The following is a 14,583-nucleotide window of genomic DNA, read 5'->3' as shown; positions in this document are numbered from 1 at the left end:
CAAGGTCCATCAAGTTGGTTATTGATCATCGCTAGACAGCCATTTTCAAGTCTTACCATACATTTTCAAGCGGATTTAAGTCCAAACTGTAACTAGGCCACTTAGGAACATTCAAAGTCATATTGGTAAACAACTCCAGTGTACAGTATATTTTGTGTTTTAGGTTATTGTTCTGCTGAAAGGGACATTTGGAAAGCAGACAACCAGGTTTTCCTCCAGGATTTTGCCTGTGCTTATCTCTATTTTGTATATATTTATCCTAAAAACCTCCATAGTCCTTGCCAATGAAAGGCATACCCACAACATGATGCCGACACCACCATGCTTGAAAGATGAATATATGAGTGGTACTTAGTGATGTGTTGTGTTGGATTTGCCCCAAACATAATGCTTTGTATTCAGGACATATAGTATATTTCTTTGCCACATCGTTTTGCAGTTTTACTTTAGTGCCTTACTGCAAACAGGATAGATGTTTAGGAATATTTGTATTCTGTACTGGCTTGCTTCTTTTCACTCTGACGTTTAGGTTAGTATAGTGGCTTAACTACGACGTTGTTGATCCATCCTCAGTTTTCTCCTATCATGGCCATTAAACTCTGTAACTGTTTTTAAACTCTGTAACTGGCCTCATGGTGAAATCGCGGAGCAGTTTCCTTCCTCTCCGGCAACTGCGTTAGGAAGGACACCTGTATCATTGTAGTGACTGGGTGCATTGATACATCATCCAAAGTGTAATTAATAACTTCACCATGTTCAAAGGGATATTCAATGTCTGCTTTTTATTTTTACCCATCAATAGGTGCCCTTCTTTGCGAGGCATTGGGAAACCCTGGTCTTTGTGGTTGAATCTGTGTTTGAAATTCACTGCTCGACTGAGTGACCTTACAAATAATTGTATGTGTAGGGTACAGAGATGAAGTAGTTATTCAAAAATCATGTTAAACAGTATTACTGCACACATAGTGAGTCCATGCAACTTATGCTACTTGTTAAGCACATTTTTATTCCTGAATTTATTTAGGTTTGCCATAACAAAGGGGCTGAATACTCATTGACTCAAGACATTTTAGCTTTTTCATTTGTATTAATTTATAAATGTTTCTAAACACGCATTTCCACTTTGACATTATGGGGTATTGTGTGTAGGCCAGTGACACAACATCTCAATTTAATCCATTTTGAATTCAGGTTGTAACACAACAAAATGTGGAAAAAATCAAAGGGTGTGAATACTTTCTGAAGGCTCTGTATGTGGTTTTAGAACGTGCAAATAGACATGTACGTGCATAACGCAGCATATACAAGTGTAGGGTCTTAATTGGATCACTTTGTTATTGCAGGAAATGCCCTGTACAGCAGGAAAGGCAAACATGTAATGTATTCAAGGTTTAAAAAGGCTTCTAAAATTTCTGTAATTTCCACTTTAAAACGTCAGACTTGATTTGCCCTTTCGAATGTATCAACCCCTACAAAACCAGTACATAAATATGAATGAATTATTATCCACAAAATAATTGACATTTCATGTTGCTGCAGGATTATTTTCCTGTTCTCTCTTTATTGTTGAGATGTTTTTACGCTTTAATGTCATCGTGTCAAACTGTTACTCCCAGTTCTACACTTTGAAATGCAAATAGACCGCAGCCTATCAAAGGCAGATTTCTTTTTCTGTTGTCAAGGAGAAATGTCAAGCTTCTCATGCAGCTTGAAGAAGTAGAAAGTAAAAGTGGAGACTTCATTTACAGGTGAAAAACATCTGCAGGCTTGGTGGGTGGCAATCACATTAAAAAGACTGCCTTTGTCAGAGCTCCTCTCAATTTAAGGTAAGACATTTATAAACTGTCAAAACCAAAAGAAAGAATGATGTGTGTTCAATTGAACTGGGATGTATAGACCAAGTTAAAAGTGTCACAATGATGGGTACAATGATGATGTACAGTATGTCACTATACAAACATTAGCCTCTGAGCCCTAAAACAGCAATTGATTGCTGCTAACTGATTGTAACTTTTAGTAGATTCACTTTTAGTAATACACACTTGAAATAGTAAGACATTACCAACTTCATAAGAATGTAATGTTCCTCATTTTCGATGTAATCAGTACACACATCATGATCATGTTCATACTCTTCATCTTAGTGAGAAGGATGTCCAACCATTCACACGGACAGCACCTCTGTAACCTCAACATGACGGAGGAGGTACGGCTGTTCCAGCGGGTTGTGTACAGCCCTGTGTTTGTTCTGGGTCTGGTCCTGAATCTCTCTGCACTGAGGATGTTCTATCGGAAGAGAGCCAGCTGGACAGACACACACATCTACATGCTCAACCTGGCCGTGGCCGACTGTGTCCTCATCACCTTCTTGCCCTTCAGGATCTACCACACCTTCTTCACCCTGGACCCTCCAGGCCTCTGTGCTGTTCTTGTTCTGATCCACTTCACCAACATGTACGCTAGCATCTTCACTGTTACAGCTGTAAGTGTCCAGAGATTCATTGCCATTCAGTTTCCCTTCCTCTCCAGGAGAAGTGTCTCCAAAAAACAAGTGGCTGTTGTAGTGTGTGTGATGATATGGGTGACTATTGTGTTCCTATGTGTGATATTCAGGGAGCCCAATGGGCCTGAGCACAGACTGGCCTGCTTTGAGAAAGACACCCGTCCCTTTCCACTGGACTTTATTGTGACTCTGGAGATACTGGGATATGTGGCTCCTCTTCTCATAATGCTGCTTTGTTCATGTCAGATGATCTGCACTCTGCTGGCCTACAAGGACACGCACTCACATAAGCACAGCAGGAAAAGTATTAGAATAATATCAGCCAATTTGGTTGTCTTTTTCATCTGTTACACTCCTATCCATATTGCATTTTTCATGAAATTCTATGTTGCTTCCAAAGTCCCCCTTGACTGCCAACAGTATAATTTAATGCGTAACTTCTATCATGTCTCAGAAGGGATTGCCACAACAAGCTGCTGTTTAGATGCTATTGGATATTTCTTCTTAGTGAAGGAGTTCCGCAAGGAACTGATTCCAGGGAGGTTAACAAAAGAGAGAACCAAGAAGCCTCTTCAGAGAGAACTGCTCTCTCTAGAACTGTATAGGTAGGAATGGAGAGGAATTTTTAGCTACTCTATATTCTGTTTTGGCCTAGTGAATGCTGTCACTTGAAGTATCATAAAAATATTCTGATGGTTATACGATATATAAATTCTATACATATTTTCCTCCTATCTAGGTGTCTGGTGTCGTCTTTTCTAACAACTGAAAGGTAGCGTAAAATGTGCTTCTTTTCTGGACCTAACTTTTTGGCAAGCTAATGTCTCCCCCATGTGTTCAGGCTGGTCATCACACCCTGCTCGGTTCTTCACGCTAAAATACAGTACATTTCCATTATTTCACCAGGCAAGTCAGTTAAGAACAGATTCTTATTTACAATGACAGCCTAGAAAGAGTGGGTTAACTGCTTTGTTCAGGGCCAGAACAGATTTTTACCTTAAGGATTTGATCTAGCAACCATTTAGTTACTGTCACAACACTCTAACCACTAGGCTACCTAACGCCCATTGTTGGATGATAGATATTGACAATGTTTATATTGAATAATCAATATTGACAGTGTTTGTTTTGGAAAATTGATATTGAAAAGGCTTATAAAATCAGAATAGAAATGCCCTATTATAGAAATCATATACGGTCAACATTGTAGAGAGCAATGTTATATGGATGGTCTCTGTCCCAGGAGACGACTGTGGTAGTTAAATAGAGACCTGATCAATGTCCATACTGATAGTGATTGTATAATTTGACAGTCCTTTGCGCCCTCTGTGCTTGAGTGTGTGTGATCTGTATGTCTGTGTGCTGCGTAGGCAGCCCCCGTGTCTGTGTTGGTGCTTGAAAGCAAACAGATAGAGCATTAAATAGAATTACCTTCTCCTTCTCTCTCTCTGAGGTGCCTGATGAATATGTCGGCTAGAGGGCCCTCAAATTACATCCTGTGTCTTATATTATATTCAGGATGTTTACACAATTCAGCCCTGTAATTAATGCCAAAAGACACGTTGTGGCTGGAATCTGAATACACATAACAGGGCTGTGTCTCACTGTTAGCCTGCAGTGAGCTTAGATATAAGTCAACCCGACAGTGTCTGCTGGGCTGGCATTGGTCCAATCCATTCATGAATTAGATTAATCACATGAATGTACCCATGGCTCGGCTGATTGATTCTGAAAATGTATGAAAACAGGTGACACCAGCAAGGGATGAGGTGGCTGAGTGAGGGAGGGGTGCGTGGCTCCAGCACCTCACTGCCAGTTATGAGGACCCATCAAGCACTGACAGGCCTCAAAACCCCTTTACCTGTCAACAGATGTGTTACTGCCTTATACACTCCCCACAGAGAGAGAGAGAGAGAGAGAGAGAGAGAGAGAGAGAGAGAGAGAGAGAGAGAGAGAGAGAGAGAGAGAGAGAGAGAAAAAAAACACCATTTGAGTTAATTTATATTGTTCATTCTGATGCTTTTGGATGGTTAATGCTCACAATAGTCAAATGCGGTATTACTCATTATGGCAAAGCGGAGGACCACACTGGACTGCCATGGCAGAGGGAGAGGCATGGTTCTTATTTTACGACTGTCCCAGGCCATTGTTGGAGAAACAGCACTCTCTGTTGGACAGTGGTGGTATTTTCTAACTACACCATGGTTAAACAGAAGTGTACTAATGCATTTGACACTCAATTGATAGCAAAGAACTAAATGTCTATCTTACAAATAAAGTTGAAGCACAGACAAGTAATTAGTTATATACTGCCTATATAAATACTGTCATCCCCTTAGGAGGAGAAGAAAAAGTAATTACCAGAGCAAAAACTGTCACAGGTAGATAGATGGTCAATGTCTGAGTGGTTTATTAGAATAAGAAAGTTGACAGAGAGCAAAGTCTCCATGCTAAGTGACAGGCAGCGCTGAGGATGATGTGGAAATGTTGTTCAACTGCTGAAGGGTGTGTGTGTGTGTGTGTGTGTGTCTTGTGCAGTTGCTTGAGGGTGCATGCATGTGTTTGTCTGATGGACATTTGCGGACACAAGCACACACACTTGCATGTACTGTACAAATTCACATGTCTCTACATATGTACACACAGAGGCTGTGTCATGCAGCTACTGCACTTAAATTACATTTAAGCATTGAGATTATGTACACACAGGGACACGTGGTGTTTTTTAATGACAGTGTCCCTGGTCACTGCAGGGACAGATAGCCTCTGGTGAGAGCCACAGGACTGTCACAGTAGCAGGAGACTCGAGTGGGAAAGTTCTCTTTGTGGGAAAGTTCACTTCATTGTGATCGCCAGTCTGTATTGCCAGCTCCTCTCCTCTTCTCCACCTCTCAGACACGACTCAGGCATCAGAGTGGGAGCAAATACTGAGATGCTGTTCACAGTACAGAATCATCATTATCCTCATCCTCTTCGTCATACACATCGTCATCATCAGCATCATCTTCCTCCTAATCATCATCATCACCATTATCTTCCTCCTAATCAATATCATCATCATCTTCTTCATCATCATCATCATCATCATCATCAAACTCACACACCAGAGAGCAAATCAAAATCCAATACAACAAAACCCCAAAAACCCAAACAAATATTACCATAGAAACAAAAAAATTGAAAAATAATGAAAACATGACAAGAATGATCAGTGCGGACTAAATAGAATGTTCTCTACAACTTTACAAAAATGCAAACGTTTTTGTGCTTATCCTTCGATGTGTTTCGCTGGATGAATAAAATGTCTGCTGCCTGTGTTAATTCCTCAGCAGACTGGGTTACATGTCTCCTTATTTGGTTTGGCTCTTTCTAGGGTGTCCCATCCCGACATGGCAGTTTCTGGCCGGGGGCCATTAGCTAATCACTGGGTTACCGAGGAAAACGAGCCAACAACAGACAATGGCATGGCCTCAGGCACACACACACAGTCCATGATATTTATACACACAGATCGGGTCATGTGGGAGAGGGGGAGGGAGGGGGCGACACTGTGTGAGCTACATATCAAACAGAACCAAACAAAAATCTCCCAGCAGAAAGAAATGGCTGCCAAAGAAAACAATTTACTGCATCAGAGGATTGCTAATGTATGAAAAAACGGTTAAATAATTTCAAATCTGATTTTCAAAGAGCAAAGATTTTGGAGCGCTTCACAGTAAATTACCCAGATTTCTCATTCTGGTGTTGACACATTTAGAAACTGCCTCTGTTTGATTGTAGAAGCTAAACAGCAGAGGGACACAGCATGATTATACATCATGGGGCAGAGAAGAAGAGGCTGATTGTGTGTGAGAAACACGTATGTGTGTGTGTGTGTGTGTGTGTGTGTGTATATGTGTGTGCCCGTCTGTGTGCAAGCCTGGAGCGCTATAGAAAGGGGAACCCTAGATTCTTTCATGTATAGTCATGGGGGACTAAGAGAATCATATTATCATGTGGCTCTTCCAAAGAGCACATCTCTGGGTCTGAGCCACATCTCTGGGTCTGAGCCACAAGCCTCCCTCCTCCCTGGCCTGGTGATGACAGCGGATCGTAATTAAATGACATCCTGAATTTGGTTAGGGTGCTGTGTGTGTGTGTGTGTGTGTGTGTGTGTGTGTGTGTGTGTGTGTGTGTGTGTGTGTGTGTGTGTGTGTGTGTGTGTGTGTGTGCACGTGTGCGAGTGAGAGTGTGTATGTGTATGTGTATGCAGGGGTGATGTCTGGGGATGAGAGTGGGTGCTCGTCTCCCTCTCGATGTGTCTGTAGTAATCTTCTCAGGGGCTCATCACACCATTAGGGGATGGGATGTACTTTGCCTAATCAAGCATGTTTCGTGAAACAGTGTAAGAGAGGGGGCAGGAGCACGGCTGGCTGGGCAGGCAGAGCAGGACTCAATCACACACTGCACTTAGGGGACGCAACTAGCGGGGTGACAGAGAGGAGAGGGTGCAACAGGGGGTCAAAACTTTGTCAAGGCCCCATATTCTCAACCAACACTCCTCTCAGGGCTACAATGGAGATGGGAGGAGGAGGGGTTGTCTACTATAGTATGGAATATGTAAAGAATGTCTTCACTGTGCTAATGCTATAACCCCCCCTCTCCCCAGCCCACTACATTACTCATTCATGGCAACACTCATTACTACTGTAATACAAGTACAGAAACAAACACCCACGCACTCAAACACACACGCACAGACACACTCACTCAAACACACACACTCAAAACACACACACTCAAACACACACACACACACACACACACACACACACACACACACACACACACACACACACACACACACACACACACACACACACACACACACACACACACACACACACACACACACACACACACACACACACACACACACTTGTTCAGTTGTTGAGCTGTTTCCCTGAACCCAGCCATGTGTTGGCATTTCTACCCAGCTAGATCATGTGCTTACACTACATTAATCTCGTTTAGTATTCTACCTCAGTGGGTTAGCCCTTCACATTAAGACAAACAAACCCACCGCCCAGCCTGGCTCCTCTCCTCAGCCCACCACACAGCTGGCTCTATACAGGCCAGGTTTCCTCGCCATCTGCTCCCCCTGCAGGTCAGCATACCTGGGTATTTAAGCCCTGTACATATCTACATGTGTGCACTGGTGCTGCTGTGTTTCTCTACCTCCACTCTCTGCCAGTCATACAAAGCCCAGCCCCTGCTCCTCCTATGCCCCTCCAGCCTCAGTACATCTCTCTCCTGCTCTACTCCTCTGCTCCTCCCAGCCCACAGACCCACTAATGAAGCCAGTCTATGCGCCCCCAAGCATGTTGCCACCCGGCAACATGCCCATCGCAGTGATGCAGTTTATACTGATTTGTAAATGTTTGGGGATTGATAATGGCGGCTGGGCCAGAGATCTAGTGGGAGACGCTGAAAGGCAGGGATATAGTGATCTGCAGTCTGAATGATTCCAGTCTGACAGGCCCAGCCCTATCGACCCATCCGTGGGCCCACCACCCTGCCTGGTCCCAGCCCCAGTCCTATCAACCCATCCGTGGGCCCACCACCCTGCCTGGTCCCAGCCCCAGTCCTATTGACCCATCCGTGGGCCCACCACCCTGCCTGGTCCCAGCCTTATCGACCCATCCATGGGCCCAACACCCTGCCTGGTCCCAGCCCTATCGACCCATCCGTGGGCCCACCACCCTGCCTGGTCCCAGCCTTATCGACCCATCCGTGCGCCCACCACCTGCCTGGTCTCAGCCCCAGTCCCAAACGGTGTATGTGAGGGGGCCAGAGGGACGGGCAGGGGAGTGCTGTTTTCCTCATTGATATTCCACTGGGCTAGGAAGCTGGGTTTGTCCTGCCTGGCCTGACTCTTAACCGCTATTTGTTGTAGCCATCTCCTCCTGCTCCAGGACACAAAGAGACTCAGTGTCAGGGAGAGGAGCCTGAATGGAACTCTGCAGTGGCAGGGTCCAGGACCCGCTATCTCCCACAGCCATGCTCACATTCCCCTACATGGGCTGTGTGTTCTCCTCTCCAACAGGTCGGGCAGCCTAGGCTTCAGGTCAGGTCACACAGATCCAGGGAGAGGGAGACAGAGAAGGAGAGAGGGAGGGGGAGGGAGTTCTCATACCATTCTCTGCCCTCTTTCCTTGTTCCCTCCACTTTTTATCAAATGAGAAGGGGTACCATCTTCATATCTCCTCCCTCCTGGTTTTTGACATGTTCAAGTCCAGTGCTGTCGTTGATAGTTCTGGGCTGAAGACTTGGGTGGGGATATAATCATTACACGGTCTGATTTATAAACACTTAATAGAGCTTCAGAAACACTAGAAATGTGTGTTTTTTCCATGATTGTTAACACAATGGGAATAATCGTTGACATCATTATCAAGCTTATTCCTATAAGAAGCTCCAGTGTGTTGTATGCTCACATTAAGACAGGAAGCCTCTCCTTTAATGTGTGATTCAGTGTTCTCTGGCATTGCTAATACCTACCAAACTCAAGCTGACGGATAGAGCTGAGTGATAGAGTTGGCCTGAAAACCAAGGACAAACACATGGTTGTCTCCTGGATGCTGGCACAAAAGTAAAGCAGAAATTAAAATGTCACACAACATGAATGACTTGCAGAGCACAAGATAGTAGAAGGAGACCTTTCCCCACTGAAGCTGAATGCTAAATTATCAGTGAAGCGGTTGTCCGTTTTTTAAATTCCTTTTTCACAAAATGTTCCTTCCCTTGCACCGCTTACTAGTCCTTGAGATTGGTCTCATTGTGTCCAGCCCCAGCTCCACAGGTTAAACCACTTACGGAGCAGAGGGGTGCACCTCTCAGGGCGAGAGCAGAGCAGTAGCCATGAGGAGAATAACCTCCTCTCTTTAACTCTCTCTCTTTCTTTCTCTCTCTAAGCTGCTGGATTCTGGTGGCCCAGTCTCTTCCGTCAGTCAGTCAGGCAGCCAGGCTACGCGCCAGGGGATGTCAGAACATTGAATGACAGTGAGAGAGAACAGACAGGGCAGGATTTGGGATGGGAGAGTCTGAGGGGAAATGGGTTTCAGAGAGGGGGGTTCATGGCACTCTTCTTCTCACTGGCCACTATGGGTATTCTCGCCCACACTCTTTCCCATCAGGTGATTGAAGCCGGATCAGGCCGTGGTGGTTGGCCCGGATCAGGCCCGGGCGCTGGGAGTGGTAGGGCACTCCGTTGTTGCTGTTATAGTTGAGCCCCTCATGGGTCCAGCGGGGGGGATCCCCAAAGTCCATCTGGTTGCTGGGGGCTGAGACCACCCTCCTGCGGTCTGGGGAGTCCTGCGGTGTGGCTGGATAGTTGTACTCGCCCGCAGAGTTCCTCAGGGTGGTCCTGGGTTGTCCTCCGTGGGGCTCCCGGTGGTTGGCCAGGACCAGGTAACGTGTTCTCTCCGTGTTGGGGGGCCCCACGTTCCCTGGGTCCTCGTGCCTGCCCCCTCTCTCCTGCAGGAACTTGGAGCTCAGGTAGATGACTGAGTTGGCTGGGCAGGGCATGCCCACTGAGTTGAGGAAGGTCTGACTCTGGTCCCAGTCTCCGTCTGGGAGCCGCATACTGGGTGGAGGCCGTTTCTGCTGCAGGGGAGTCTGTTCTGGAGTAGGTAGGCCTGGGTCTATCTCTCCTTTAGGCCAGCCATTGGGCGTTACGAATGGGTTGTCTGCCTGGGAATGTGACCGGGTCCTCTCGCTGCCACTGGTACGGGTAACACTCATCACCGAGCCACTCCGGACCTGACCTAGCATGTTCTGCTCTTTGTCCCCTTTACGGCTCCTATTGTTGGCTCCTGTCCCTCGCGTGCGGTGGCGGTGGCGATGACTCATGATCCAGCAGACAGCCAGGCCAGACAGCACCGCCCCTGTGGCAAAGGCTGAGACTGCAGACACGACCAGCAGGTTGATGGATACCAGACCGTCTGGTTCGTCAATGAAAGACTCCTGAAGAAGACCTACAGACACACAGAGAAAGAAAGAAAGAAAGACAGACAGACAGACAGACAGACAGACAGACAGACAGACAGACAGACAGACAGACAGACAGACAGACAGACAGACAGACAGACAGACAGACAGACAGACAGTAAAGGATGTCAGTAAGTAATTGGATACAGTGGATATGTGAGAGTGTTCAGACACTCTTGTAGGACAATGGATGTTGAAAAGAAATATACATTATAAAACAACCATCTATTTCTGTTTTTAGCCTTCCTTAGTGTTCTAAAGTCGCTAGACAAAGCATCTCTGCCCTGGCCTTAGTAAACATGTGGGAGTTTACAGCTTGACAAAGTGGCCTATTTATCTGTGCCTCAGTGGGTGGGGAGGAATGCTCTCCTGCAAAGGTATGCTATTGGTGTAACGGCTAATTGTGTTCATTACCTAAAGTGGATGGTTATTTTAATGGCTATAATAACTGTCTTCCTGATTGAGAATATCTCCCAACCCCGAAGCGATGCGGAACATTAATTTTGCAGCGGAAGAATGTCTGTACACTCTGGAATTAATAGTGAATAATTGCTTTAAGTTCCTTACTGTATTTACACATGAACTTCACAAAGTTATTTCTTCTAACGGTATGAGAAATGATTCACAATGTTTACAATCACTGACAGCACATCTGAAAAAAGGCCTAAGACAATATGTTTCTTTTCCCCCAAAGAACATGAGAGAAGCTCCTCTGGAGAACGGAATATATGAATTATTAAAGCAGTGAAAAACAGGAGAGCACAAAGCTGCTGCCATGGATCAATTAAGAACATGTCAGGAGAAAACGTGTTCTTTGCAGTGCAAGCACCAGGGACAACACCAATAGAAAACAAAGAGCTTTACTCCCAGCCAGAGGAAGAAATGTGGGAAAAAAGAGAGAGACAGAGAGAGAAGGGAAGGGAAGGGAAGGAAAGGGGAGGGAAGGGAAGGGAAAGAGGCCTACAGCAGACTACTGAGGCTCCAGATAAACACAGTAAATGTTTCTTAAATGACTCCAACAGCAAAGGGATGATGATGCGTGTGTCTGGGAGAGGAGAGGACCAGATAAATAAAAGCGGGCCCCACAGGAAATAGATAGATGTCATTAATCGATGTTGAGAGTCACTTATTCATTATTATTATATTATTATTATATATTATTCACCCTGGACAGAAAAAAGAGAAAGAACATTCCAAAATGCAAGGAGCAGCGGTCTACTTTAAACTAACATAACGTTATCGTCGGACTCATTTATTTTAATGGAGACAAATGGCAAGAATTAGGAGCAGGTAGAAGAAACTACCTAGTAGTTAATGACTGGGTTTTGGGGCTTGGCGAGACAGAGTATTATTCTCCATGCGTTGACACGAGGCAGGGGAATGGCGACGGCCTATATTAAACACCACAACAATAGAAGGGGCCACTCAACAGGCCACAGTGAAAATGATTTAGTACTAATCAAGATGCTATCTTGGTCAATCAATGTCCTTTTCTACTCTAATTAGTGTTTTATCACTTATCCAATAGAGCCTGGAGTTACATGGAGCATGGCTGGGTAGCATAGTTACAGTGAGTGAATTATGTGCTGTGTGTCTCTTCCATCTTCAACTTTGGACATAGATTGGACAACCAGGGGAGTGTGCTTGGGCCTCTATTGTTCTGTATATATACGATATGAAAGATGCTGGTTCTTGCCGTCTTTTCATTCATGCAAATGACTATACACTTCTGGTGTCTCACAATAGGAAAACTATGTTGTAGAGCATAATTAGCACAGAGCTTACTAACATTAGCAAATGGCTTGGAGATAATAAGCTATCTCTGCATTTAGGGAAAACTGAAGCAATTATTTTGGGGTCCAGACCTAAAATGTGTAGGTCCTCTGAAATCAGAGTGGAGTTAGGGGGTGAGGTGCTGACTACTAAAACCTCTGTTAGCTACCTGGGATGCATCCTTGATGGAAGTTTGTAAGGTATGAGCATGGCCACTAAAGTGCTAGGGAAGGTTAATGCCAGGACTACGTTTTTGTCTAGAAAGTCCAAGCTGTTTGATAAGGACTCCATGAGAGTGCTAGCCACTGTCCTCATTCAATGCCATTTTGACTACGCGAGTACTTCCTGGTTTTGGAGCTTATCTAAGCTTATGAAGGGGAAGCTCCAGATAGCCCAGAATAAGCTAATCAGGGTAGTATTGAAGATGAGTCCACATACTCACATGGCTGCCTGTTGAAGATAGGGTGTCCCAGATTAGACTGAGTTTGGGTTATAGGAGTTTTTATGGTTCTGCACCCAGATATTTAAGTGATTACTTTCCCCATGTTTGGGATGCACACAATCACAGCACCAGATGTTGCTAATGTGTTCTTATACATGTTCAGGAGGAATGCTGGGAAAGGTACCCTTTTGTATACTGGAGCCTCAGAGTGGAATGAGTTGCCTCTGCCCATGAAATTACGTCCTATCTAGGGAGCTTTAAATATAAAGTAAAAAACAGTTTGATGTCCTCTGTGCCCATATGAATGACCCCTATGATGTCACTGCAATGATGAGATAGATGTTCTTCTTCTTTGTTTGTACGTTTTATTATCTCAGTGCCATACTGTGTTCAGCCGTGTTGGATCTTGCCTAACCATCTTGTTTCAAGAGGACCACAAAGGAAAGTCCCAGAGTTTGTGTGTTATCCTCCATGATTTAAGTCATGTACAGTATGGCTTTTTCAAGTTTTACGTGTGCCTGTTTTTTTTTAAATGGTTGAATTAATAAACTAAAATAAAAAACTCAAATCCACAATATAGATAGTATTATTGTAGTATTGTAAATTGTATATTATACATTTGTAATAATAGAGTAATAATGTAACAATGTCTTGTATTATGTACTGTTTTATTTATGATGTAGACTATTGTTTTGTTGTGATGTAATTGTTTTATTCATTTGGACTCCAGGAAGAGTAGCTGCTGCCTTGGCAACAGCTAATAGGGATCCTAATAAATACTAAATAGTAAATGTGGATGTATGTGTTTTTGGTTTCATATTAACGTGACTGATTTTCCCTCCTATTTCTTTCTTCTCTTTCCTTCCCTCTAACTGTCACATAGGGAACTCATAGTTCTGCTGGCTAAGCACAGTCCCTACCATTGAGTTTGTGTGTTCGGCTAAACACCCATATTCTGTGATATTTATATTGAATCTGGCATTTGCTAATTGTCTCTCTCTCTCTCTCTCTCTCTCTCTCTCTCTCTCTCTCTCTCTCTCTCTCTCTCTCTCTCTCTCTCTCTCTCTCTCTCTCTCTCTCTCTCTCTCTCTCTCTCTCTCTCTCTCTCTCTCTCTCTCTCTCTCTCTCTCTCTCTCTCTCTCTCTCTCTCTCTCTCTCTCTCTCTCTCTCTCTCTCTCTCTCTCTCTCTCTCTCTCTCTCTCTCTCTCTCTCTCTCTCTCTCTCTCTCTCTCTCTCTCTCCTTAGGCAGAGATAAACACATTGTTGGCATCACCACTTGGCCAGCCTATATCCCTGATTCATGCACTATTTATTTTCCCTTTTCGGGACAATATTCAACTTGGATTCACGGGCAGTATCTATTACATAACTCTGGAAAGTACTGTGCTCCTCAATGTTCAGTGGCAGCCAGGCAGCAACTGCTCTCGTATTATTTACTGAGGCCTCTGGTTTAGGAATAACACAATAAGGTAATGAATTGGTTCTTGGGTTTGGGAATTCCTAAAAACCACAAGCCTTGATGGCTCTCTAAACAACGTTGGACCATCATTTCATTCACATCTGGAAATGTTCATACTTGGTGGTCATGAAATTTTGTCAGCCAGTTATTGTCAAGCAAAAGACTGCAGGTCTCACAATAATTGACCATTTATTAACATAAACATGTTTAGCATCTCCACGCCTCCACACATATAAGCTGCTGATACACACCTTTGGAATTTTAAAAAGTCTAGTAAATTAATTGAATATACACCAATCCATTATTTATTTTAGGCAGGTCTAAATAAACATTGTAATATGAAGGAAATGTATTTCAGAAGAACAGAATATGAGTTGA

At 44.2% G+C, this 14,583-nt stretch overlaps 2 protein-coding genes across 7 annotated transcripts in view; one reads left to right on the top strand and one right to left on the bottom strand.

The window, feature by feature from the left end:
• Window positions 1-1,417: 1,417 nt before the first annotated feature.
• On the top strand, window positions 1,418-3,237 carry LOC118371571 (G-protein coupled receptor 55-like). Of its 2 annotated transcripts, XM_035757076.2 has the most exons (3): window positions 1,418-1,826; window positions 2,145-2,482; window positions 2,614-3,237. In XM_035757076.2, exons 2-3 carry the CDS (start codon window positions 2,153-2,155, stop codon window positions 2,629-2,631), a joined length of 348 nt encoding a protein of 115 aa, XP_035612969.1. In that variant the 5' UTR covers window positions 1,418-1,826; window positions 2,145-2,152; the 3' UTR covers window positions 2,632-3,237. The 2 variants fall into 2 exon arrangements, with proteins under 2 accessions (XP_035612969.1, XP_035612968.1); XM_035757075.2 differs by having other exon boundaries at window positions 2,145-3,237.
• A 1,659-nt stretch (window positions 3,238-4,896) lies between these two features.
• The window catches only part of LOC118359206 (semaphorin-6B-like), a 150,629-nt gene continuing 140,942 nt past the window's right edge, over window positions 4,897-14,583 (bottom strand). For all 5 annotated transcript variants that reach the window (XM_052480481.1, XM_052480482.1, XM_052480483.1 and 2 more), the window contains one exon: window positions 4,897-10,518. In XM_052480481.1, coding sequence (XP_052336441.1) covers window positions 9,644-10,518 — 875 coding nt within the window. In that variant the 3' untranslated portion in view covers window positions 4,897-9,643. The remainder of the gene's footprint in view (window positions 10,519-14,583) is intronic.

Source organism: Oncorhynchus keta, chromosome 26 (assembly GCF_023373465.1).
Source record: "Oncorhynchus keta strain PuntledgeMale-10-30-2019 chromosome 26, Oket_V2, whole genome shotgun sequence".
Lineage (NCBI taxonomy): Eukaryota > Metazoa > Chordata > Actinopteri > Salmoniformes > Salmonidae > Oncorhynchus > Oncorhynchus keta.
This window is presented reverse-complemented; position numbering and strand designations above follow the sequence as displayed.

Excerpts from the sequence above, each read along its gene's own strand:
- LOC118371571 (XM_035757075.2), top strand. The coding sequence starts at position 2,153 with ATGTCCAACCATTCACACGGACAGCACCTCTGTAACCTCAACATGACG.